The sequence below is a fragment of the Antedon mediterranea genome, chromosome 11, assembly GCF_964355755.1.
Source record: "Antedon mediterranea chromosome 11, ecAntMedi1.1, whole genome shotgun sequence".
In the NCBI taxonomy this organism is placed as follows: Eukaryota; Metazoa; Echinodermata; class Crinoidea; order Comatulida; family Antedonidae; genus Antedon; species Antedon mediterranea.
In genome coordinates this window covers 3,766,622-3,788,865 of record NC_092680.1, presented here as the reverse complement: position 1 = coordinate 3,788,865, position 22,244 = coordinate 3,766,622, and the positions used below count along the sequence as shown (strand labels likewise).

At 31.8% G+C, this 22,244-nt stretch overlaps 2 protein-coding genes across 2 annotated transcripts in view; one reads left to right on the top strand and one right to left on the bottom strand.

Moving 5' to 3' along the window:
- Positions 1–5: 5 nt before the first annotated feature.
- On the bottom strand, positions 6–8,279 carry LOC140062396 (katanin p60 ATPase-containing subunit A-like 2). Its single transcript, XM_072108600.1, has 13 exons — positions 8,173–8,279; positions 7,670–7,837; positions 7,430–7,496; positions 7,043–7,076; positions 6,499–6,667; positions 6,006–6,209; positions 5,305–5,481; positions 4,671–4,853; positions 4,448–4,542; positions 4,210–4,317; positions 3,747–3,912; positions 2,889–2,991; positions 6–2,135 (listed from the first exon to the last, which is right to left on the bottom strand). Exons 1-13 carry the CDS (start codon positions 8,224–8,226, stop codon positions 1,996–1,998), a joined length of 1,668 nt encoding a protein of 555 aa, XP_071964701.1. The 5' UTR covers positions 8,227–8,279; the 3' UTR covers positions 6–1,995.
- A 105-nt stretch (positions 8,280–8,384) lies between these two features.
- Positions 8,385–22,244, top strand: part of LOC140062215 (E3 SUMO-protein ligase PIAS2-like) — a 32,192-nt gene continuing 18,332 nt past the window's right edge. The window contains exons 1-6 of the mRNA XM_072108319.1: positions 8,385–8,427; positions 9,735–10,188; positions 11,253–11,382; positions 12,836–12,926; positions 15,365–15,499; positions 15,716–15,821. Coding sequence (XP_071964420.1) covers positions 8,404–8,427; positions 9,735–10,188; positions 11,253–11,382; positions 12,836–12,926; positions 15,365–15,499; positions 15,716–15,821 — 940 coding nt within the window. The 5' untranslated portion in view covers positions 8,385–8,403. The remainder of the gene's footprint in view (positions 8,428–9,734; positions 10,189–11,252; positions 11,383–12,835; positions 12,927–15,364; positions 15,500–15,715; positions 15,822–22,244) is intronic.

Sequence of the window (22,244 nt, the reverse complement as noted above, 5' to 3'; positions counted from 1 at the left end):
CCACAACTTTATTTTGTATCCGCATTTATTTAAATATCTATGGTGCTTTGGCAAATGTGCATATTCACATGAATATGTATTGACCTCCTTTAATTTTATCAAATATAACTAGTGTTAGCTTAATTTTATATATGTTTTCAGATATCTTTTGCAATTTTATCGTTGTTAGTACCTGAGACAAAATTATATATTGTTTGCCGAAGGTAATATATAATAAAATATACTAATAAAAATATGATATAATATAAACACACATTCGGGTACCAACATATAGTAGAACCACTATTTAGAGAAAAATCATCAAGACTAAAGCTCTGTCTACAACATCAAACTAATTTGACACAAAAAATGTTCTCAAATATGGTAGTGATATGCCCAATTATGGTAGTGATATGACATCATCATGTCCATTATGGGCACATCACATTTTTTTTGGTCAAATAAAGTTTGGTAGTGTAGACAGAGCTTAACATTTCTCAACCATAGGGATTTCCCCATCTGTTGTTTTGCTGTAAAGGTAAAACATATATTCCCCCTTGTTAAAGTGTCCAGTCTACTGTATTTAAAAGGGATTTCCCTGGAATGTGCCCTCACAGTGGATTCTCATACAAATTAAAATAATTATTTTGGATACTTTTCAGGAACACAGACAGCTTTACATAATTCTAAGCTATAATTCACTTTCATTCACATCATTGCACTAAAAACACATATTGCATAAAACAAATGCTCCATAAAAACATAAACAGACTCTTATATTATAAAAAATGAGTTAAATTGCTATAGGTTAAATATAGGCAGTTTCATCATCCTATTCATATGACGTCAGACGATAAAGGAATCATCTTCTTTGTTCATCGTCATATAAAGCTCTGTCTACACTATCAAACTAGTTTGACAAATATGGTAATGATATGCTTAAATATGGTAGTGATATGACACTATCATGTCCATATATGGGCACATCACATTTGTTTGTCACATAGTTGTATAGTGTAGATAGAGCCTTAGGCAAGAACTTAAATCTAGCATTTAAACAATGTGCCTCCTTCATTTATAATCACCCCTCTCGCTCTTTCCAAAGTTCTAGTAATTTGTCATCATTTTTTAAATGTGCAATAGAAGCTCTATTAAGGGGACATCTTCAGTACCCAAAACAATACCCTCTGACTGAATAGGGGCTGCAGTGTTTAATCAGATAACATTATATTTTCCCACAGGAAAGTAAGTGTCCCCTTAATAGAGGTGTCCCCATAATAGGGGGGTCCCAAAGAAGGAGTCTTCCTTTCTTTAAATACCAATATAGTTGCAATATGTACAGTATTCCTTTTTTAAAAAATATATAAAATAACATTGCAGAGGCTTATCCAAACTGTTTGTTCATATAGCTAATATTGTCCATTTTTGTTTTAAAAAATGCCACACTTATCTACAAACTTTAAAATTCAAGGTATTTTATAGTATTGCAATTCCATTTATCAGGAAATTAATTTTAATTTTAAAACCCAAACAAAGTTTCATTGTATCCTAGTGTCTAGTAGTATTCTGCCATTTTCACAAGACGTTTGTCTGCAGGCTTTTAAAGTTTGGTTTTTCCTCTGAATATCACAAAAAGAATCTCAAACTTAATGACATACAAATACTACAACCTGCTGTGTTTATGCCCAATTTAAATGCTGTATTTAGTGTATACCCAATTTACACATGGTGGTACCAACTGTATCCTCTAAGCCCAATTTCCTTGCTGTACCTATGCCTATACACATGCTCATCGCACGGTCACAATACCCAACTTAAGCTTTGTCTACACTATCAAACTTTATGTGACAAAAAAATGCCATATATGGACATGATGATGTCATACCACTATCATATTTGGTCATAGCACTACCATATTTGGGCACACTACACTTATTTTTTCAAACTAGTTTGATAGTGTAGACAGAGCTTTACACAGATTTCAGATATAGTAACTGCTGTATCAATGTCCAGTCTTTACACAGACTCGTACTCCTTTTGCCATTCCATGTACTTCTTCTGCAGCATCCGTGCGGAAGGCTTTGTGTGCTTAAGGACGGCTTCCACATCTTCTGTTGCAATGGGATCAATTGTAAACTCTGGAATAGCTTCATCCTCTATAAGAAAATAGTATTCAGTCAAAGTAAAAGAAATAATCCATTTTATTTTCATACACATGGTACACAGGTGTATACTGGTAGCGGGACGATTCGGCCCTGAGACAATTCGGCACAGGGCTGAATCGTTTCAAATTCAAATTCGTGTATACTGCACTATCAAACTTATTGTGGTATCAACATTCCTATTTTATCATCACATTGAATTTGAAGTCATCACATTGTGTGATTGACGGTGCTTCACAATTGTGCTCCTACTGACTATGATCAATAAAACCGATAAACTGATTCCTGAGACATTTCATTCACAGCAAAACATTGAAAATAATTATTATAGAAATTAGAAACAGCAAACCTAAAATCTTCTCAATACTTACTCAACCAATACATGTTACTATGCCGGTCTGTTTAAGAATAAATATATCCATAGCAACAGAGGGAGAAAATGTATCAAAAAGTGTAGCATGTATTAACGGCAGGTAATTGTAAATTAAAGGAAGGAACATTAAGCATGTGAAAAACAAATTCCCATAATGCAATTAAAATCTGAAATCTGCAATTAAGTATTTATACATATAAAACAAGCAGAACAAACCAGCAATGTAAAGCTCTGTCTACACTATCAAATGTGACCAAATATGGTAGTGATATTCCTAAATATGGTAGTAATATGACATCATGATGTCCATATATGGGAACATTACATTTTTTTTCAGCTGATGACATTGGCTAAATGTGTAGTAAAAGACCTACCTATCTCCGCTGATTCTAGTATATCAAATATTTTTCTAACTGGCCTCATCGCAGCTTCTTTGCAAACCAACTTCAAATCAGATCCAGAGTATCCCTCTGTTTTCTATAAATTAAAAGTATAAAATATTTAATTTGCTTTTTATTCCATCCAACAGACTTTTAAAGCTTTGGGGCATATGGTAAGCGTGGTTCCCACTAGCGACGCAATGTAAACCACACAATATAAGAAAATGCCTTTCCAATAATTGTGTTTGCCCCTGCCTGCGTGAAATCAAACCTGCTTAGATGCCGTAGACTTTGTCCTGGTTCACTCCACATACTTGGCTATGTTGTGTACTAGGTTTTCCAGTGTTCATTTGTCTTGTGATGATTCCCACTTGTGATTACGCAATACAGCACTTTGCGTTGAATCGTTGCTGCATTACTTTCTAGTGGGAACCACGCTTTAGAGAAATATACTGGTGATACTGTGGTTTGGTGCTTAATTTCTTGGTGGTAGAACGAGTCTTCTCGGATAAGGACTATAAACCGTAGGTCCAGTGTACACAACTTGCTCGTGTGCACTTTAAAGAACCTAGTACATCTTTCGAGATGAGTAGGGGGTTACCCCGGTGTATTAGTACATCACAGCCACTGATCACCAACTGGGCCCTCTGGGAGATCAGTCTTTGACTGAAGAGGTTACCCAGTATAAAGATAAAAAAAACAAACAAACAAACTCAGATCCTTGTTTCAAATCCTGCCAGTTCCAGGATTCTGACAGTCAATTTAACACCAATATTTAAGCCTTAATGTGACCTTGGGTCTCCCATCCTGTAATTGGTGGTAATGTACTTGTTTTTAGTATGATGTACTTACTGTTGCTAATTGTTTGTAGTCTAAATTTGTTTTAATAGATAATGCACAGTCTGGGTTGAGTACAAGTGGTAAATGAAATTCAATCATTTTCTCTCTTGCTTCCGTCGTTGGCAAGTCAACTAGAATTCGTTTCTCCAAACGACGCAACATGGCATGATCTAACTCCCTGTAAGATGAAATCATTTAAAAGACATATTTAAAAGATGTAAAATGTGCGATTAATACTGTTATAAGTTATAAGACAGATTAACAAAGGAGTCTACTTAATGTTGAACAATAATTGAGTGTGTTTTGTATTACATTATATTGTATTATCATCAGATTAATCATCATTATCTTGCAAAATTATGCTTTCCACTATTTTATGCCATTATTGTATAATAAAAACCAACTGATATTGTCATCTAGACTAGTGTAGCTGAATATACTGTAGAGGCATAAATTATAGAAATAAAGTATTTACCAAGGTAAATTTGAGGCAGCCAAGAGAAACACAAGATCATCAGATTTAGCCAGCCCATCCATTTGTACTAACAGCTCTGTTTTCATCCTCCTACTGCCTTCATGCTCCCTGAAATCAGAACAGGTAATTGTGTTACCTAACCTACTGGTCTGTACATCTAAAAATTGGTGTGCAAAATTGTCTTATGAAACAAACACTACTACAAAAAATAGCAAGTACAAACATGCTGTTGACTGACCCTCCAGCTAGTGATCCTCTTTGACTCATCAATGATTCTAACTCATCAAGGAATATCGTAGATGGTGCATGAAATCTTGCAAGTTCAAATAATACCTGAAAATATGAGACAAAATGATCACCATACATTTCAAGAACATAAAGAGCAAACATAAAGAACAAAACAAATAATGTAAATCCGAAAAAATTGGTTTGGGCCACAATTCGGGGAAATCAATACTTACCCTAACTAGTTTTTCTGAATCCCCACGCCACTTGCTTACAATACTAGATGCTGATATGTTAAAGAACGTTGTGTTGCATTCGGTAGCTACTGCTTTGGCTAGCAGCGTTTTACCAGTGCCAGGTGGACCATATAATAACAGACCTTTCCACGGCGACAGTATACCAGTGAAAAGTTGTGGGTACTGTTAAATAGTAAGAAAAAACAATTTTAATGTAAATGGTATACTATGACTGACTGCTGATTTGAATAAGCTGTTATGATTTGATTTGCCTGAAAAACCAACTGGCAGTATATTGTCCCCCTAAAAAATAAATTGTGTAAATTTTTTTGTCACATAATAGTTATTCAATTTGACCAAAAACAGGGAAATTATTTTCCTGAAAAAAAAAATGCAATTTAAAGCACAAAATACCTACATTCTCTGTCAGACAATGGTTTTTGGTTAAAATTAACCATTTCTTTTGTCTTTTTATAAGTGAAATAATTTTTGTTTTTTCATTACAGAAGTGAATAACTTGATTAAAACTGCAAAATGGCCTATTTAAATTCTGATTTTAATCTAAATTTTCAACTTTTTGGGGGACACTACATCTTTAATTAAAACAATAAAAAGAATTAAATGAATAACTCACCTTAATTGGATAGACTACTGATTCCTTGACAAGACGTTTGGCTGCATCTAGACCTATGATGTCATCCCATCGTACGTTCGGATTATTTAAATAAATATCTTTACTAATACTCTGTGCTAATTCACGCCATTCAAGAGAGTAACCAGCATAGCCTCCAAGAGGTTTTAGTAATCTGTCCTGAATAAAACATTAAAAAAAATAATTGATTTGTTGGACCTTCAGAATTACATAAAAAGCTTGCACTTTGAAGATAGTAGCCAGGGGCTTCCTGACGCATCTTTTTCAAGCCGGAGATCGGAAATTATAGACTAGCAGCAAAAGTTTTAGTAAATAGGCTCAGCTCATGACATAGGTAATCCTACCTAATTAGCAGACACATATTATCTACTAGGCTAAATCTAAAGCTCTGTCTACACTATTAAACTAGTTTGACAAAAATTGTGTGACATGCCCTAATATGGTAGGGGTATTCCCAAATATGGTAGTGATATGACATCGATCATGTTCATATGGGCATATCATATTTTTTTGTCACATAAAGTTTGATAGTGTAGACAGAGCTTTAAACAATCTTATCTTCAGCAGGTTCCCTGCCAATAGTGCTTACTTACACTCATCATGGAGAAATTATTTAATTACAAATCCTGGTTACAGGCTTGATTTTTTTTAAATTTTGTGCTGAATTTTTTTCAAATACTTACTGAAGGATCTGAATCTGTAAGGTACTCTTGTGTAGCCCCTTTTACTGCGTTATTTAGCATGGCTTTCATGTCAATTATCGGACCCCTACGTGGAGGTAGTTTACCAGAGTTGCCCCTATGTCCATCTGCATCACTGCCTTTAGGAGAAGCTACCGTTGATCCTGATACAGCTAGGTCAGACAGTGGCTCAGCATTACCATTGACCTGGAAATATAACATAGGATTCACATTGTGATAAGTCTAAGTTATGCATTTTGCATGTAGAACCCTAAAATAATTTTATTTATCTGCAACCCGACGGGTTGTTTTTATCATTTATGAAATATTTAGCCAGTTACCTATATTCTACCTTTCTATTGTATAGCCTAAATGAAAGAGACATCCCACTAATAGACAATGTCAGGTGCAGCAGCACCAACAAGATCATGGCGAGAGTAAATCTTATTTAATCATTTAAGATTTTAAAAAAAAAAGCTTTTTATAAATAATTTACCTGTTGTGATTTAATGTTCATTTCTTTAGGCTTCCGATCAAGACTGTGTTGCTTACGCATTGCTGGGTTTGAAGACGTTGGTCTCCGTCGCGAGGCAGAAGTGGCCGATGAGGCGCCATCCTTTGGGTCTGAAATTTTGGGTAAACTTGGAGTACTGCCATTTCGGTTCCTGTAACAAATTTCAAACAGTTGATTAACTTAAGGAAATAAAATTAAAAGATCTTATTATTTTAAAATTCAGTCCAAACATAATTATGTTTAGATTATAATAAATTAAATAGCTGTAGCTTGGTGGTTAACATCCAATCTCCAGGGTTCAATCCTGACCTAGTGCCAGGGTTGTAACTCGCAACTCTTTCAACTCCACTCCCTAAGCCTCAAATGACACTAAATTATAATTTAGTTTATCCATCCTGTAATTGGTGAGTTTGTGCTCACAGTTGGATGCGTTTTTTTAAAAATAAAAATGATCTACTTTAACTTTTTGTAAAAATTTCTCGATTCCTACTACCCTACAGTACTTTATAGCTTTGAAACAACTTACTTCTTTCCACTTCCTTTCTGTTGAGGAACATCACCTGAAAACGACAAAATGAAATAATAATGATACTGCAGCCTAACAATGATTATAAATTTTACAAAAAATAATACAGTTGTTGTATTAAATATTGATCTTAGTATGACTACAATAAGATAGACATAGGATTACCCCATAGAAAGACATTCACACATTCAATAATAAATGTATTAGCTTGAACAGGCAATATATGGCACATTACAGTATACAGTACCTTTTTGTTTGTAATAAACCCTATTACCATTATGCCATTGAGAAGAAAATTGCTTTTTTGTTTTAGTAAATATAACTTTATAATAACTTTATCAATATTCTTCATATTAATACAGTATTTAAATCAACTTTTAAACTTACCTGATGATAATTTTTTTGTTATTTTTGGATATTTCCCAAACTTTACATAGAAATAGGATTCATATTCCTAAAAATGAATTTGAAATCATTAGAAAAATCATACGTTATGTTAAGGAAATGTTTATTAATATTATATAGTCTATAGACATAAGCTCTGTCTACACTATACTATAAAACTAGTTTGACAAAAAAAGTGTGATGTGCCCCAATATGGTAGTGATATGACATCATCATGCTTACCATAAGAATAGTTGGTAGATCTATATTATCACACACTTCAAATCTGCTAAAACTCAGGTTTCCCTCTGATTCTAATGCTTTAGCAGACTCTAAATATCCTGAATCGACCAGGTGATGAAGCACAAGAACTAACAGATTTCGTTTTCGTTGTTCTGTCCTTTGTTCTTCCTGAAAATAAAGTTGTTTTTTTAAAAAAAAAATGTTCACATCACATTCTTCACTTAACTACACTCTCCCCCACACAAAAACACACACTACTGTACCACCAGCAGATCCTGCAGCAGTAGCCTACCCACTAGGCCTACCTACAGTATAATCTACCTAGGCCTAGCAAGGCTAGGCCTATATAGGCCCTAGGCCTAGAAGCCTAGCCTACCCGCCGAATGAGAGAGAGAGCAGCCTCCGAATCCCAATCAAATTAATTAGTTAGGCTACATTTTAGCCTAGCCTAGCAGGGCCTATTCAGGCTACATTTGAATATGAAGCGTATAACTACCACATACCGCCTCCCTTGCTTGGTTTGCTGATTTTAGTGTTACATAACTAAGTGATTCCATTTTTTTTAAACATAAAATCTACAACTTTAAAGACAGTGTAGGCGTCTGGTTGCCTAGAGGATCACACGACGGAAGTAATATTTTCAATTATGTATCCCGAAATGCATTGCTGCAGTTCAAACTTATTGCGCATGTGCACAATTTGGTACGAGATTGTAGTTTTGAACAACCAGCAAGATGTCGGACTATATGGAATTAAAAGTAAGCAATATTTGTCAGTTTGTGGTCCTTTCATATGCTATTTTTACATATCGGACATATCTTTAGGCCGTGGATGAATTTAACTTTCCGTGTAATATGTATTCACTTTTTGTAAGGTTTAATAAAGGGCTAAATCAATCGAATGACTTTTAGAGCGCAATTTGTTTTGTCCGGCCGACTGTGTGGAGGCTAGCGGTGTACGATAGATCGATCAGCCTTCATCAGGGTATTCGTCAGTGGGCAATCATCTTGATTGATGAAGCCTTTATTTAGCCTTTGGGCTTAGGCCACACCGCACTTGGGTTGTTATATTTTGTATTAATCGTACTGCTGTTCTAGGCCAGGCAGGCCTTGCCTATAAATTTAGGATAAGTATTTTTTTGGTAACTTGTTGCAAATGTTGCATAACATAATTTGATTTCAAAAGATAAAATCTGGTGTTGGCCCCTTTTCAGCTGACTGACGACTGAGATGACACGTTGTGACGTTTAACCTCTTATTTTTACAGCATACAAAGGTCTTCATGTTGTAAAGTAAATGTAAAGTATTGTCTAACTCTGTGTTAGCCTGCCCTATTTATTCTACTACTTTGCCTACAGGGTACCATCTTTACTCCATGAGGGTACTCCCTACCCTACTACTATAGCTAACTACACTTGCTTATAGATAGCAGATCTGGCCTAGCTAGAGCCATAAGCATCATAACAATTTAAATTTAATTCATGATATGTAATTATTTTTTTAACCATGTTTACCTTTCCATACTGTACAGTACATAATGAGTTCTGTATTTATTTCATTGAGGCTATCAGCACGGTCAACTATGCGTGTGTAATTTATTATTTTCTATAGGCATGGTTGACCATGCGTCAAATTTAAGGTTTTAGGTTTCTGTAGGCACTTTCAACTCTCTACCTAGTTCTATGCTGATAAAAGAAACAGAATTAATAAACATTTTTCTTCCACTTCAACATAGAGTTTAAGAACAGTGTGCGAGAAATCCATCTTTAGAATCATCAATTTAAAGAATTTGTTACTTTTTGTATGATTTTCCTTCATAATAATAATTTTCCTTAATAATAAATATTGTAAGGTACATATTCACGATAAAGTAATGGTAAATTTTTACACACTATAAACACAATGATGTTAAAAATAAGAAAAAAATTGCACTCAGCGAAAATCGACAAACAAGTCAGTGCTCTTTTGAAAATACAGATAGCCTTAGAAAGTGAGCACAGTATCTTACTGTACCTAGCTTAGCACAATTACATCCATGTCTGAGTAATTCTGTATATTTTTTCCAGCGAATGGTTATGAGTTTTCGTGTTTCTGAATTACAAGTATTGTTAGGATTTGCCGGAAGGAACAAAAGTGGTCGTAAACATGAACTCCAAGCAAGGGCACTTGCGTTGCTAAAAAACAATTGTAATACACCGGTTGAAATTAAAATAAAAGAGCTAAATAGGAGACGATTCCCTAGGCGATTAGTTAGCCCACCGCAAGTAGCAGTTGGAAATTCAAATAGTACCAGTAGGAATACAAATCAAACGGTAACAGAAAGAATATCGCCGCCAAACAATCCAGCATTACCGCAGTTTCCACAATTCTATCCGTTTAGTTCTCAGCAACATACACCACAGCACGTGGGAGGTCAACATATTGAACTGACCTCACCTCAGCCTGTTAGACCTGATGTTAAATTTTGTCCATTACCGTTTTATGATATCCAAGATGACCTAGTAAAACCAACTGGTCTGGGTAAGTACTGGAATTGGTTTTTTTAAAGAAATAATGATTGATTTTCATTTACTTTTTATTGTTCAAATAAAACATTTGGTAAGTGTTTTTCTACTGTTGACATCCCTATTGAAGGGGTACTCCTATTCAAGTGACAATCCTATTCAAGTGACAATCCTATTAAAGGGATATCCCTATTGAAGTTACATCCCTATTGAAGTGACACTCCTACCTATTCAAGGGACATTCCTTTTCAAGGGACACCCCTATTCAAGAAACACCCCTATTCAAGAAACACCCCTATTCAAGGGACATTCCTTTTCAAGGGACACCCCTATTCAAGGGACATTCCTTTTCAAGGGACACCCCTATTCAAGGGACATTCCTTTTCAAGGGACACCCCTATTCAAGGGACATTCCTATTCAAGGGACACCCCTATTCAAGGGACATTAATATTCAAGGGACACCCCTATTCAAGGGACATTCCTATTCAAGGGACATTCCTATTCAAAGGACATTCCTACCTATTCAAGTGACGCCCCTATTCAAGGGATAATCCTACCTATTCAAGGGATAATCCTACCTATTCAAGGGATAATCCTACCTATTCAAGGGATAATCCTACCTATTCAAGAGATAATTCTACCTATTCAAGTGACACCCCTATTCAAGGGATAATCCTACCTATTCAAGGGATAATCCTACCTATTCAAGGGATAATCCTACCTATTCAAGTGACACCCCTATTCAAGGGATAATCCTACCTATTCAAGGGATAATCCTACCTATTCAAGGGATAATCCTACCTATTCAAGGGATAATCCTACCTATTCAAGAGATAATTCTACCTATTCAAGTGACACCCCTATTCAAGGGATAATCCTACCTATTCAAGGGATAATCCTACCTATTCAAGGGATAATCCTACCTATTCAAGTGACACCCCTATTCAAGGGATAATCCTACAGTACCTATTCAAGGGACACCCCTATTCAAAGGACACTTTGTTGGTTCCTGAAAGTGTCCCCTTAATAGAGGCTTTACTGTGTAAATTAATAAGCTGATTAATATTCTTAAATGACAGTGCCATCTGGTAAATATAGAGAAATCCAAAGAACCGTGTTATTTCACCTAACACCGCAGCAATTACAGATGATTCGTGAGTCTTGGACACCGAATCCACGAATAGAATATGCAGTACAAGTTCAATTAAGGTAAGTCAATTCCTCCACACTGCATATTTAAATGAATTATTAACAATTGTAATACTGTAGTAGTAGCAGCACGGATATATTTCACAGGGTATTTAAACAATTTCAAGGTATTAAGCTCTTTCTACAAACTAATTGGACAAAAAGAAAGTGTGATGCCCAAATATGGTAGTTATATGCCCAAATTTGGTAGTGATATGCCCAAATGTGGTAGTGACGTCACATAAAGTTAGATAGTGTAGGTACAGAAAGGTTTTGTTTACAAAAGACATATTCTACAACAATGCTACTAACATTTGTTGTAAGGTTGAAATACTTTAGTCTAACAAGGCTATGGTTTAATGTCAATCATGTACAACTACAAGTGAATACAAATTGATTCTAAGTTTATCAGTACTAGACTGTCCTTTATCTCTCCAACTGGTGACATTACAATATTCAAAAGAAACAAGCCCGAAACCAATAAATGCGTTACAATTAAATACTTTAATTGAGATTTACTCCATGGTCAAATACTGGACAATCAACTGATGCATAAATTTTGTAGATTGGTGAATTAGAATCGACTGGCTTGCTTACAGTGTGGTACAATAATTGAAAAAGTCAAAGCAGGTTGAGAGACTTAATATTCCTGTTTTTATTTACTGCACGCCATGGATTAGAAACATACAGCTGTTAGAACAGAAGGTTATTGTGGTTTATCTATGGATCTCTCAACAAGAAAAATTATAATAATAATCTTTTGATACTTTATCACTTCCCGTTTGATTAGACATTCTGTGAAATTGTTTTGTTTTTTTTTTCATAGCAAACAAAACATGAAAAACACTTACTGAATATTGTTATGATAAAATATCATTAATTAAACAAAAAATCCTTAATTACCATAAAGACCTGAACAGTACATATAATTCATCTTATGAAATCAATCATTAATAATTAAAATGTATGATTATTAATTTAGTTTAATGTTGGAAGCGTATTATTTTTAAATCAATGTTCTTTGGTTAAACTCAATCCCAGGGTCTTATTATAATTAGATAACAAACTAAATTTGACAAAAAAAAGTGTGATGTGCCTAAATATGGTAATGATATGACATCATTAGGTCCATATATAAGCACACCACATCTTTTTGTAAAATAAAGTTTAATAGTGTAGACAGAGCTTTAGTTTAAAGGGCATGTATCCACCTTTTAATTGTTGGAATATCCTTTTTTGGATTGATTTTTTTAATAATTAATAAATTATTAAGTTTAAAAAAAATCAATCAATGATGTACATATAGAGATTCCTTTTGTTATCCAATGTAATGGAAATTAAAATGCTCATATTTTGGCTTGCCTTAAATAAATATATTATTAACAGATTTGTTATTAACATTAACTAACATTCCTTTTTCATTTTTAATTCATATTTTATACTTATTTTTTCATTGATATTTTTTATTTTGAAGGTTTTGTCTAGCAGAAACAAGTTGTGAGCAAGATGACAAATTTCCAGGGAGTGTTTGTGTGAAAGTAAACAATAAGTTATGTCCACTACCGGTAAGTATTTTGTACGATTCTACTTTATACAAAGGTTTAAAAAGTTGAGGGTAGGTGGAAATACTGCAAAGGTTTATAGTACAATGAGGCAGTAAAATAAATCTTACAACTCAACAGATATAGTTTTAGATGCTCTGCCTCAGCAAATAAACCGTTTTGTATTTCAAAATAGATAAAAAATGTAATTTTTATGTAAACTGCATCAGGACTGCTAAATTTATAAAACCTGTTTAAATTAGTTTGTGGTTGTCAATGAAAAACATTAACATTACCCAAAATGCACTCAGATGGTTATCAAGATGATAACAATAGTTGGGTCAAAGGTCAATGGTGGTCAATCAATTAATTTTTATTTTATCGTTCTAACACCTAATCGATTGGGTGTTTTAATCGTTATTTTCAGGCTGCTATTTAACCGGTTATTGAAAATTGGTCCTTTTTCTTCTGCCAAGAAATTGGGGTTATTTTATTTACATGGTTGTCAACCAGTTATTTATTTTTTTTTGGAGCAGAAACAGACCCTTATTCAAAAACACAAATTTAGCTGATTCCATAGTATTAGTAGTGGTAGGTAGTACTATGTTCACAATTATTAAACCTTAAAACTGACAACATTATTCCTTCATTAATTACTTTGCATATTACTGTAATTTAGAGATTATGATTTTGGTTTATACCTAAAGTATTGTATATTGTATTGTCCCCCAAAAACATGAAAAATGAAGATTAATATAATTTTAAATAGACCATTTTGCACTCTTCTTAATGTTATTCACTTCTGTAATATTCAACATTCAATAATTGTTTAGATTGTAGTGGTCTGTAGTTATGAATTCAAGGCTATACTACTACCTGTAGTTTATATCAGCAGTGTCGGGTTACCCTACAGGGTGTGTCAAAAACAGAAACCTGACACTACCTACAATCTTCATCCTACTGCGAATTTAACTTTCTGGTATTACTGTTCCTTGTAGGCATTTTGCAATTAATACACGGATCACATGATGCTCAAATCTTATTGTGCTACCTAATTGTTTTCCTATCTTATTATATATACTTATAATTTTATTTTTTTTTAATCCGGTTCCTGGTTTAATACTGAATTATTTTTACAATCTTTAAGATGAAATATTTCAAGACATTTTGAAATGTTGCTAGGCTACTGCACAAATTCATTTTACATTTCAACAAGCAAGAATTGAAAGAAACACTTAAAAGTATTGATTTCAGTTTGTGTTAAAAGTAATTTTTTTAAAATTTAGTAATAGTATAATAATACTTAATAATAGTGAGGCAATATGAAAAAGGAGTAAATTGTTAATCATTACTTACATCTGAGATTTTCAATATTGTTAAATGTAGGTGTATTCCAAATAATTGTAATCATCATCATCATCATCATTATTATCATCTTATACTTTGCAGAACTCCATTTTAAATATATCATTTACTATTTAAGTAGTTGCACTTATCCAGTAGGTTGGTCACATTTAATTTATGCAGTTATTGATAATAACTTCATAAATTAAATGTATACTAATAATGATCATTATATCTTTTTAAATTTGTGTTCCACACATTTTATTTATTTATTATTATTTATTCCTGTTATTTCCAGTCAATGTATTCCTTAGAATTACTGTATGATTTGAGATTATAATGACATGATTTGGGAATTTCCAGTTATATGTCTGTTAAGACCGTCGTAACAATTCCATACTATTTAATTTATTTAGGAAATCATTTTATTTTAAATAGTGCTACCTGGAACCTGTACTATGTTGTACCAAACAAAGAAATACTTATGGAAGCAATTAAAATTATAACCCGATGTCAATTAATGATTCCTACATTAGTCTGGTGTTCTATGATGTCATTTCCTGTTAACCTTTCAAAAAAGGAAATTGACCTGAGCCATATAGACATCAGTCCGTTGACCTGGAAATCTCAGGGGAATTCCCTGCTGTATTATATCAGTTATTAATTTGTTTTTCATGTAAATCCTGTCTTCAAGAAGCATATTAACTAGCATGAACTGTTGATTCTTTTGTAAAAATTAATGATGAATTTATGATACCATTTTTGTTTAACGAGCAATACTGTACTGTAGGGACTGTACTCTCTATCATATATAAATATTTATGGTAATTTTTTTAAGTATTTTGGTATTTCATGTTTTAGTGTAATCTATTTGATTACTTTATTATATTAATGTGTTTAATTGTTTTTGGTTCTTTTTGTAATTTATATTTTTTAAAGATAAGATTGAGATAAGATATATTTACAGTATTTGTCCAATCATTTTTGGAAGTTTTTGCTTTTATGTTCCATAGGTTCTATTGCTACTATACATACAGTACTAAACTACTATGTATTTCAATTAGTAAATGAAGAGAATTAGTTTATTAATTGTGTGTATTTTTAATTCATTTTTTTAGGCATTTCTGCCACAAAGTAAGGCAGGTGCGGAACCAAGACGACCAAGTCGGCCAGTGAACATTACGCATCTGATACGCCCGAACTTAAATGAACCTAACCGAGTAGATATAACGTGGGCGCAAGAGTTTGGTCGAGTAAGTAATTATAACATTTCTTTAAAAAATTAAATTTTTCTTTACTATGAAATGTTAACCTACAGTACTGTGTACAACTGGATACAAATGTCATGGAAATCTAACTGTAGTGTAGGTCTTTTACATGTATTCCTTGAATACTAAATAAAATATCAAGGTCAAGTTTAACATGTGTTGTATAAGGAATACAAATTATTGATGTTTTTTTCTCTATAGCAATACTGTGTTGCCGTCTACCTTGTAAAACAACTAACTTCAGATATATTACTACAAAGATTACGCAGTAATGGTTTTAGAAATGCAGACCATACACGGGCATTAAGTAAGTAATGTTTAATTTTAATGTTATTAAACATTGTGTGTTATCCCACCCTATTTAATGTTTAATTTTAATGTTATTAAACATTGTGTGTTATCCCACCCTATTTAATGTTTAATTTTAATGTTATTAAACATTGTGTGTTATCCCACCCTATTTAATGTTTAATTTTAATGTTATTAAACATTGTGTGTTATCCCACCCTATTTAATGTTTAATTTTAATGTTATTAAACATTGTGTGTTATCCCACCCTATTTAATGTTTAATTTTAATGTTATTAAACATTGTGTGTTATCCCACCCTATTTAATGTTTAATTTTAATGTTATTTAACATTGTGTGTTATCCCACCCTATTTAATGTTTAATTTTAAGGTTATTTAACATTGTGTGTTATCCCACCCTATTTAATGTTTAATTTTAATGTTATTAAACATTGTGTGTTATCCCACCCTATTTAATGTTTAATTTTAATGTTATTAAACATTGTGTGTTATCCCACCCTATTTAATGTTTAATTTTAATGTTATTAAACATTGTGTGTTATCCCACCCTATTTAATGTTTAATTTTAATGTTATTTAACATTGTGTGTTATCCCACCCTATTTAATGTTTAATTTTAATGTTATTTAACATAGTATGTTATCCCACCCTATTTAATGTTTAATTTTAATGTTATTTAACATTGTGTGTTATCCCACCCTATTTAATGTTTAATTTTAATGTTATTAAACATTGTGTGTTATCCCACCCTATTTAATGTTTAATTTTAATGTTATTAAACATTGTGTGTTATCCCACCCTATTTAATGTTTAATTTTAATGTTATTTAACATTGTGTGTTATCCCACCCTATTTAATGTTTAATTTTAATGTTATTAAACATTGTGTGTTATCCCACCCTATTTAATGTTTAATTTTAATGTTATTAAACATTGTGTGTTATCCCACCCTATTTAATGTTTAATTTTAATGTTATTAAACATTGTGTGTTATCCCACCCTATTTAATGTTTAATTTTAATGTTATTTAACATAGTGTGTTATCCCACCCTATTTAATGTTTAATTTTAATGTTATTAAACATTGTGTGTTATCCCACCATATTTAATGTTTAATTTTAATGTTATTAAACATTGTGTGTTATCCCACCCTATTTAATGTTTAATTTTAATGTTATTTAACATTGTGTGTTATCCCACCCTATTTAATGTTTAATTTTAATGTTATTAAACATTGTGTGTTATCCCACCCTATTTAATGTTTAATTTTAATGTTATTAAACATTGTGTGTTATCCCACCCTATTTAATGTTTAATTTTAATGTTGTTTAACATTTAACATTGTGTGCTATCCAATTGGCGTTGGTTCGAGGCCGATTCGAACTATAAACCGTAGGTCCAGTGTACACATCATTTTAGACAAGTAGGGGGGTTACTCCGGTGAACTGGTTTACAAAATAGCCCCTGTATCTGGGGATTACCACCTATCTGATAGGACGGTGATTAATTTACTATTAGTAATCCTTGGCCTCATATGCCTAAAGACATAAAATAAAAATAAATCCCACTCCAGGGATTTCATTACTGATATTGCCCTGTGGTTATCAAAAACCTTAAAACTGAGCATTTTAATAGTATGGTTTTTGTTATAGGAATCAAATTCATGAGCCTACCTAGGCCTGCGACCATGCTAGGCCACCTATGCAGCCCAGCGAAACCAATGTCTAAAGCTCTGTCTGACACTATCAAACTAGTTTGACAAAAATTTGATATACCCAAATATAGTTAGTAATATGCTTAAATATGGTAGTGATTTGACATCATCATCTCCATATGGGCACATACATTTTGATAGTGTAGACAGAGCTTTACTTTATGAAACTTGGGTAGACTTAGCACTTCCTTGGCCATGGACAAACCAGTTTATTTTGGTATCGTATAACTGAGTAGATAGATACCAATATATTCATTATCTTTTAAATGAGTCAAAATATGCTAAGGTGTTACATAAAATGCCATTTTAATTTGTATTTATAAAAAATATTATATACTATACACTAATATGTGTAGGGAATTAATAGATAGTTTAACATGCAACGGTATAACTTACACAGTTTCATTTCACTCCACCCACTATTTTTTTTTTAAATTTCAAATTTGTTGTGATAATGGCCTATTCTCACACCATGAATTTGTAACATTTTGAGTGTCACTTCATAATCCAATTTATATTTGATAATTGTGAAGTATAATAAAAAATATTGATTGGGATATTGGAAGTACATGTATAAACAATAAATAAAATCAATATATTGACACCACAATATTTTATTTTTGTATAATAAATTAATATCTTTGCTTGTGCTGACGTGCGTTACTGTGTCCGTCAACAATCAAGTTTGACTAGGCCTAGGCTGGGTTAGGCCTAGAACAACGGCAATACGAAAACCAAAATGTTAAACAATTCAAGGATATGTTTACTCTATATAATGCATCAGATTTTAAATGTTATGTAATTTAATTGTATATAAATCCCGATTTAAAAAAAATGTCACCATTGTCTGTCAAAAACTAACGCACGCAATGTTTTCCTGTCATTACCGCCGAGAATGAGCAAACAGACGATACTACATGGCAGCCTACAAATATAGCTCCCGCGATGGCTTCCCGCTGCAAAAATTCTTCACAGAATGTAAACTTGCGTCGCTAAACAACGAAAACTAGTTTCTGTCAAAAATATAACGCACGCAAGATATAACGCACGTAAGTACTTAACATTATTAGAAATCATAAATAAATACATTTAGAACATAAATACATAGTTTAGGCTTTATATATTTAATTCTAATGGTATTTTAGGCCTAATAATTACCTCGGTACGGCTATTAGGGCGAACTGTCTCAAGCGACAGCGATAGGCACACGCCTAGGCTAATTTGCTCAGTGTTTTGACTGACCTTTCTAAATCGTGCGTTATATTTGACAGATATTTCTTCCGTGCGTTAGGCCTTGACATATTTATTGGTTAGATTTTAGTTAATTTTAATATCATGGAATGTTCTTTTCAAGTTTTAATACATGTAATTCCTAGGTTTTATAACTAGGCCTAAGCCTATACTTCAAACAAGTAGCAATCGCTGGTATTCCGTCTCCGGAGGAGCGCTGGCGAACACGTGCGTTATATTTGACGGACGGCGGCCGTGTATATAAGGATTTGGCAGATCGTGTATTTCATTTCAATTACAAATAGCGTATTTTAATAGCTTTTATACTTCATAAAAAAAAAATTTAATGGAATTAAACAATTTAGTTTCATTTTGTGTGTTGATGATTAGCATGGTAAAATAATTTTGAAGTATAAAATTTATTCCAATATAATTATAAATAAATAGATACTATAAATATTAATACCTATAATAAAAATATAGTTAAGTAACTAACAGGCTATTTAATTAGTATTAACTCAATAATAATTAAGTATACTAAATTAAAACAAATAGAAATAAAACAAATTAAAATATAAAAGAATAAATCAAATGTAGGCCTACTAACATAAATAAAAATATTTAAAGAAATATTAAATAAATAAAACATATAGATTTACTAATATAATAAATAAAAATATTAATAAAATAAATACAAAATTAATATTTTTTTCTGTACTTGCTGTATTTTCAGAATGGTTTTAAAAATAAAAGTAAAAATAGAAGAGATAAATAAGGGCTCACCAACCCCGAAAACTAATTCAAGAGGTGCCGTCCATTCAAAATTGTATAGAGAAAGATGTTCTATTTATGCATCATGCACGTTTTCATGTTGACTGTATAATAATTAGGCAATTAAGATAATTGTTTCAGATTAATTTTCAATTTAAATATTTCAAACCATTTTGATGACATTAGTTGTGTTTTTATACATGCAAGTATTGTATACCGGTAGTTGAATTTGCCAAGTGAAAATTACTGTATGTCGGAGATTACATAACGGTATTTGGATTTTATTAAAATATTGGTAATTTTTAATAAATAGCCAACCTTCACACCTAAAGTGTACTCTTATCATTTTTTTTCTCAAACTACATGCCCAATAGTGTTTTCCAGACAACACACACACCCACACCCACAGCTTCGTCTGTCAAACTAACACACGCAAGCGTAGTGTCTGTCAAACTAACACACGCAAGTACACCTCAAATAATGTCATTATTTTCAAAGATATGCCATTTGATATTATTTTTCCTCATAAAACATTTTGCCATTATGACTTTCTGCCATTCTATCAAGAATAGTTAATAACCAAAGGATTTACAGTGATTAAAGTACAATTAAAACGGCATAATAAATTTTCACCAATTGCATGCTAATTTTTTAAAGACAAAAACACTTTTATGTGATTATTGAGAAATTTTTTTTCCGCATTTATACTTTGAAATGTAGTATATTAAACATAATTAAATAAATTATAAGACATAGTTATGATAATTTTATTATTTGTTCAAGAAAAACAACAACATTTTGTCCGTCAAAACTAACACACGCAATTGCTACACCAATTAAATTAAAATACATTTTTTGAAGTTCATGTTCAGTGACTTATCTTTTTTTTAGTATTGCCTGAAAGATATGTTTTTACTCAACAATTTCAGGTTATAAAAAAAAAAAAAGGTTAAAGATGAAAAATTGACCTCTGTGTTACAGTTTTATAACACTTTAGCATATTTTGAGTCAAATCCAGAATGTAAAACACTTCCTATTCTGTTGAAATAGGAAGTCATATGCAACCCCTGTCTTATCGAAGCATGCAATTATGACCCAAGGTCATCCATAATTATTTTTGTATTTATTATGGATGCTACAATTTTCAAGTCCTTCAAGTTAGAAATTTATTTTTGATTAAATGCATTGATTGATACTGATAGACTATTCTTATAACAATAATCCCAAACTCATGTTACACAGTAACCTCTCCTTTGGGTCAACCTGTTAAAGTGATACCTCTTCTAAGGAGGAACTTTCTTGTAAAATGAAATGAGGGACTACTATTAATCTATACTGTACATATGTTTTAACACTACAACCAACCCATAGGAGTTTTTCTATTGGGGGCACTTTGTTGGATCCCGAATTTGTCTCTTGAATAGGGATTTTATTTTTAATATTGATTTCATTGTCAATGTTTGTGTTATACCATTGATCAGATAATCCGATCCCGTACAACATATTCATGACTATACAGTACTTCAAGACTTGCCTTATTTTGCTTTATCCACTGTAAAGTAGCACAACAATAACATCAATTCATATGCAAATTAGAAACTTACAGTGCTTTATTGTTCAGTGAACCGTGAAAATTATTTGAATATTTTCTGAAGGTCGTTGTCCTTACGCAATCTAAAAATAGCTCTATAGTTGTTATTAATTAGGAAGACCTGCTCAAATAATTTATGATAATATGAATTGAATGCTGTTAATATATTTATATATACAAAGTTTCTAATGTTATGACATTACAATGTCAAGAGTACATATTTCATAATTCAGAATGTCTTGTCCCTGATACCAGTAATAACAATTTGAATGTTCAGAGTTGAAATTTGTTTACAAAATATTATTATTTTTAGCTACATTTTATACCAGAAGTTTCAGTTTTGTTTATAATGAATACAACAACTGATAATTGAAAACAACTATCAGTACTGTAGTATAAATAAACATATTTGTTTATTAACAATGCTCTAAAAGGAAAGAAAAAAGAATCCGTGATAAATCTGTTGGATATAATGACTATTTATTTGTTTTAAAATAATATATTTTAAAATAATATATGTATAAAGAATTGTTGTCTTTCGTTCTGTATAGAACTTGATGTTGCAACATTCTTTCAAAATATACCCAATACAATAAATGAATCCAATTTATCGTAAAAATTAATTTGCATTTTTTTTATTTTAAAATCTTAAAAAAGGATTATTAAAACGAATTTTCAATTTCTGTTGCTAGATGGAAAAATATTAAATTTAGTTACATATTTTTTTTTCATAAGGATTATTAATATTAATTGATTAATTAACCTAATCATGCAGTTTTCAATTTCTATTTCTAGATGAAAAATATTAAATGTAGTTACAAATTCAGGGTGGTTTATTTAAAAATACTGTAAATATGACATATTCCTTTTTCAGTGAATGCATACTAGACCTTAATGACATGTGAATAGACATGAATACATAATATTCAATGACCTATTTCAACTGCAGACTCTAAAATATCATGTGCAGTGGTTTATTATCACACAACAAAGCATGTAATATCATTTATTTATTCTAAAACAGTCCTGATGCAAAATCACAAAGAAATATTTTTGAAAATATAAAAAAAAAATTGTTTTTTTCTTCAAGAAAACAGCAGCCTAAGTCTCCTTTCTTT

Bases quoted from the DNA above. Each gene is read 5' to 3' on its own strand.
- LOC140062396 (XM_072108600.1), bottom strand. From the start codon at position 8,226: ATGGAATCACTTAGTTATGTAACACTAAAATCAGCAAACCAAGCAAGG. The intron at 7,838-8,172 runs GTATGTGGTAGT...CTTTATTTTCAG, and splicing joins CAAACCAAGCAAGGGAGGCG to GAAGAACAAAGGACAGAACA. The intron at 3,913-4,209 runs GTAAATACTTTA...TTCATCTTACAG, and splicing joins GCTGCCTCAAATTTACCTTG to GGAGTTAGATCATGCCATGT.